Source organism: Morus notabilis, unplaced genomic scaffold (assembly GCF_000414095.1).
Source record: "Morus notabilis unplaced genomic scaffold, ASM41409v2 Scaffold534, whole genome shotgun sequence".
Lineage (NCBI taxonomy): Eukaryota > Viridiplantae > Streptophyta > Magnoliopsida > Rosales > Moraceae > Morus > Morus notabilis.
The window spans coordinates 71,335-76,432 of NW_010364797.1; the positions used below are offsets into that span (position 1 = coordinate 71,335).

Below are 5,098 nucleotides of genomic sequence, written 5' to 3' on the forward strand. Positions count from 1 at the left end.
TACAAGATTTTAATAAGTTGTTGTATATTGCTGAGAATTCTATAAGAGATTATAGATGAGATATCTACAAGCTTTTATGTTATTGATTTTTTTTTTTTGCTAGTCAATGTTATTCATGTACTTATATTTATGAATTATAAAATACGTTTAAAAATATGAGATTTTTTTTTTTAAAGAGAAGTAACTTATATAATGTTTAAAAAAGTAGAAAAAGGGCAACTGGGAAACAGGTGTAAAAATATGCGTGTGTGTTTCTTTATTTTATTTTATTTTAATTTTCACCCCTAGAAGAGAACATTGGATTTTTTTTTAAAAAAAAAAAAATTCAAAAGAGAATCTCGCAAAACTTTCGTTAGAAGAAAATATTAAACATTTTAAGTTAGACATATAACAATAATCTTACTAAATATTTTGAAATTTAACACATAAATTAGAATATTTTACAAATGTAAATAAAACAATTATAATAATTACCACGTAATTTTTGTGTTCTTAAAATATCATTCCCTTAACATACTAATCTAAAACAAAAGAGAAATCTTAACAATTACCTATTAAAGTACATAAATTTTAATTTTTATTGTTACTCTTGATTAATACTCTTTCAATAATTTTCTCAAAAACCACCCCCAAAAGGTAAGAGATATTAGACGAGGACCATGGGCCCAAAAATTCCAACAATTAAATGTCATGGGCCTTACTCTACATTGGAGTCCAGAGAGAGACTGCTTCCCTCAACACCAAACGGTTAATAGTAGGAGAGGAGAGAGAGGAGAGAGGAGAGAATCGGGGCAACAATATCAATGGCAGAGACGGCGACGGAATCATCCTCCGGCGAAGACCTATCAGTTTCTCCGGCATCGGAATCGAAGAAGAAGGAGAGAAATGAGCGTCAAACATTAGCATCAATGGCGGAGGATCTGCAGCGCAACGTCATCAGCTCCACCGACTCCGCCATTCGCTCCGCTCGTTCTCTCCACCACAATTCCTCCGCTCACTTCCGAAACCTCCAGGTCTCTCTCATCTTCCACCAATTCTCTTCATTTCAGAAGTTTTCAGGCTTTTCATGATTCTTTTTTTGTTTAAAGTTTATTTTCCATTCGATGATCGTAACAGGAATTTGTAGCTAATGCCAAATCCCACTACAAAACCTATGAAGATACTTTCTTCAACACAGTCAAAGGTAAACCTAATCTTCATTTCATATAAAAGTTTGGACTTCATATTTATTAATTTTTCAGCTAATCTGTGAAGTGAATTTTCACCTACTTAAATATATATATATATATATATAGAGCACCCAGTTGCAACTGTTGGGGTTGGTGTTGCCTCCGGTCTCCTTCTTCTGCGAGGTATTTTCTTCAATCTTTTGCTTTTCTGGTTTTTAATTTATTTTAGAGTTGAATTTCTATCAGACAGTTCAGATTATACATTTGGTAGTGTAACATCTGTTTGATATCTTTAACTATACTACTTTATTCTGATTATCTTGTATTATGTATGTGTTTCTCTAATTTGATACTCCCCGTTTGATGAGTGTGTAATGGAGATTGATTTTTGGATCATTTGATGTATAGAGAATAATGACGTATATGCTAAGACAAATGGGATTGAGAAAATGGCTTCTCCTTGATGTGAAAATGCTGTTCTTTGTGCATTGTCCTCCGACATCTAGTTGTAGATTTTATTCAAACCTTAAGCAGATAGTGCAATTTGTTAAACCTTAGATCCTGAGTAAGGATTTTGAACTTCCTGTACATGTGTATTTTATGTGTTTTTTGCTGTGCTCTGCAGCGTCTGCATTTGTTGTTATCTGTTATTTATTTTTGGTTTATTTTTATGTATGATTTTTGAGAAGGATATTTGTTGTCCACAGGACCTAGAAGGTTCTTGTTTCGTCATACATTGGGCCGTTTGCGAAGCGAGGAGGTATCTTATCTCATTAATTGATGTTATTGAGTTACTGTAAATCCATTTATGAGCCTGCTTGGTTCTTCCGATTGAATATGGACTTGTGCATGCTAAAAAATTACTGAAACTGGTCTGTAGCTGTGAACTAGTATGGAGAGAAAAGGGAAATTCATTGAGATTGGTGGTTAGTAGGATTATAACAAGATCAAGGAAGCAGCTAAATATCACCTTTTAAAAGCTGAAGTTCACAGGAATCGAACTCTATAATCAGCAGAACATGTGTCTATAGCTTTTGAATTGTAAAACTGTTCCATGCTAAATGTTCAATGTAGTAGTCTCTCATCTTCACTGATGGATCTTCTATTTTACCCTCTTCTTCTCCTTAAATGTTCAACACAATTCATGCAGGCACAATTTGTTAAAGCCGAGAAGAATGTAAAGGAGCTAAGCCTTTCTGTGGATGTGATGAAAAATGAAAGCAGAAAACTACTCGAAAGGGCAGCTCTTGCGGAAAAGGACATGAAATATGGCCATACTGAGCTCATGTAAGTGACCTAAGTACTTAAAATGTTGTAAAAATTGTAAGATTCTCTATGTATGATTACTTCATGCTATTTATGCAGGAAAGCTGGAAATCAAATTCAGCATCTTGCAAAATCTGTTTACAAGGTTGAAGCTCAAGCTGCAGGTATAATGCCTGAACTTTGTCCTTTCCTGCTGTCTAAATAACTGCTTTGGATTTTGGAATATTGGATTCATGATTGATTATGTGGTCTTGGGATTTTCTGGAGAATGTTCAGTAAATTTTGCCAAAATGTGATAATTACGTTTTGTTCAGATTTGGTGGATGGCCTGAGGGAAACCCCTGGTAGGGAGGCTTTAAAACTTCGAGCTGAGGTAAGTCTAGCATTTTCCTAACCTCAATATTAACTTTCCCATTTTCCTCATAACCAATGTTCCCTACACTTGTGAATGGCTTTCTAAGCTCTGCCTAAGTCCTAACCGTTTCTTTTCCCCCATCTGGTTTCTACTTCTCGTTTTTCTTTCATCAGGTTGCTTCTGTATTGTCACATTTAAAAAAGCAGAGGGTTGAGCTGGACAAACGGATAATGCAGATTTCTGACTTAGGAGTACCTGTGTAATGTAATAAACACCAAAGTTTTGCCAGGGTACTGCATACTCTTACCCCATTTCACTTGTCTTTCTTGTTGAATCTATATTGGTTTGGATAAATACCCAATGAAGAAAAAGAGATTTTGTCGCCTCACATTTATTATCTATTATATTGGTTTCATCGGGTTGATGTGTGAAAACTAGTAGGTAAAAAAAGTTTGTCGTGGCACTCTTGTCTCTAATGTTGAGGTCAAAAGTTAAATCTTTCCACCTTAAATCGAAAAGAAGAAGAAATTGCTCTCCGTGAAACAAAATTGGCAACTCATGTCTTCAATCGTGGCCATTTGTGTTGCAATCAAGAACTATTCTGGAAAAACATTGTTTTAGTAGGAGGGGACGCATAAAAGGATAACAAGGATATGGAAACAATTATGGAAACATTGTTTTAGTAGCAATATTCCTCCTACTAGTTTCGCCTGTATTCAACTCTTTTTCTCTCAATGAATCCAATGTCTGAAGTTTCCAAAATCCCTCACTCTAGAAATTTAATTTTCCGACCAACAGATTAACCTAAATTTATCTATGATATAAATTATAATTGAACACCGTGGTGGGAGTACTTGCGTTTGCACCCGGAGTCTAAGGTTCGAATCCCGGAAACGGTCTCTCCTTCGGGAGGTAAGGCCGTGTACATATGGGATTGAGCTTTCTCTTGAGCCTGTCATAGTACGAGAGCCTCTTTGGCACTGGGATCCGCATTTTTTATAAATTATAATTGAACAAATCTATGCATCCACCGTAGTTATATCAATCTTCAACAACAATGGTGGACATATTGAAGTTGCTGCTAGAAGGATTTTTGTTGCGAAATGGTATGCTAGCCATACCGACTGTGAATTCATTAGTCATGTATCGGGAGAATCCGAAATCCTGAAGCAAGAATCGGGAATTACTGGACATGGCTGGGAAGCAAAAAGAAACGAAAGGTCGAGAGCTATTTTTGTTAAAATACCAAATTGACTTTGGTGATGGGCTCAACTATGCAGGTAGTAGTAGCCTAGTAGGACTTTTAAGGCCCGTTTACTTGGCATGGGGAAAAAAAAAAAAAAGGAAAAGAAATTTTAGTGTAACCCCACACAATAAAGAAAATGACGGAAGGAAGTCAATCCTTGCACTCTCTCCTCTCTCGGTATTGCTTCTCGGTTAGTAATTACGTGATAAGATTATTATTGTTTAATAAACACCAGAATTGGAACTGTATTGTTTTTCATTATACACAAGTAAACGCTAGAGAGAGAATGATCCTCATTTTTATTACCTTCTTTTCCAATTTCTCTTTCTCATTAAATTTCCTGACGTTTATGAATCGCACCCTCAATGTATTATGTTTATTTGCATTGATGATCCTTTTTTACACCTGTTTAATAAATCGTTGATGGGAACTAGTTGAGTTTTTATCTAAGCAATTCTTCATGAAGCATGTATTAGGGGGATTATAGATTCGCTTTTTAAATCAAGGAAGAAATACAAAAAAACCATTCAAAAATATCATCTTTACATTTATGCCAACAAATGACGTAAACTTAACATTTATGCCAACTCAATTCATTAGAAAATATAAATATCTTAATTTTTTTTTCTTCTCGAAAAGGATGGCCGAACATCTTCGGAGAGTATTTTAGTAGAATATTTTTTTATATTATATTAGAATATATATATTGTTCACGGTAAAAAAAAAAAAATAATAATAATAAAAATAATACCCGTTTTAATAAAACGTGGTAAAAAAAAAACATGGAGTAAAATATAATGGAGAATGTGGAGTAGTGATTCAAAAATAAAAATAAAAAAATGATGGTGCAGAATGTGGTGGGTGCAAAACATGGGATAGTAAAAAAAAAAACTGTTAAGGAAATCCTTTATATAAAGGAAGAAACAAGACAGAAAAGGGGCAAAAAAAAATTTTGAGGAAAAAAATTTGGGCCGGAGGTTTGGTGCAGGTGTGTGCAGTGAAGCGGAAAGAAAAAAAAAAAAAAACTTGGTGCGTGTGTGCAAAGAAAAGTGAAAGAATATA

At 34.4% G+C, this 5,098-nt stretch overlaps 1 protein-coding gene across 1 annotated transcript; it reads left to right on the forward strand.

Moving 5' to 3' along the window:
* The first annotated feature begins 731 nt into the window (after positions 1-731).
* On the forward strand, positions 732-3,180 carry LOC21385922. The gene is made up of 8 exons (XM_024171428.1): positions 732-1,013; positions 1,117-1,183; positions 1,296-1,352; positions 1,877-1,929; positions 2,320-2,456; positions 2,535-2,599; positions 2,750-2,808; positions 2,964-3,180. The coding sequence occupies exons 1-8, from the start codon at positions 804-806 to the stop codon at positions 3,051-3,053; spliced, it is 738 nt and encodes a 245-aa protein (XP_024027196.1). The 5' UTR covers positions 732-803; the 3' UTR covers positions 3,054-3,180.
* Positions 3,181-5,098: the final 1,918 nt, after the last annotated feature.

Bases quoted from the DNA above. Each gene is read 5' to 3' on its own strand.
- LOC21385922 (XM_024171428.1), top strand. From the start codon at position 804: ATGGCAGAGACGGCGACGGAATCATCCTCCGGCGAAGACCTATCAGTT. The intron at 1,353-1,876 runs GTATTTTCTTCA...TGTTGTCCACAG, and splicing joins CGGTCTCCTTCTTCTGCGAG to GACCTAGAAGGTTCTTGTTT. The intron at 2,600-2,749 runs GTATAATGCCTG...CGTTTTGTTCAG, and splicing joins GGTTGAAGCTCAAGCTGCAG to ATTTGGTGGATGGCCTGAGG.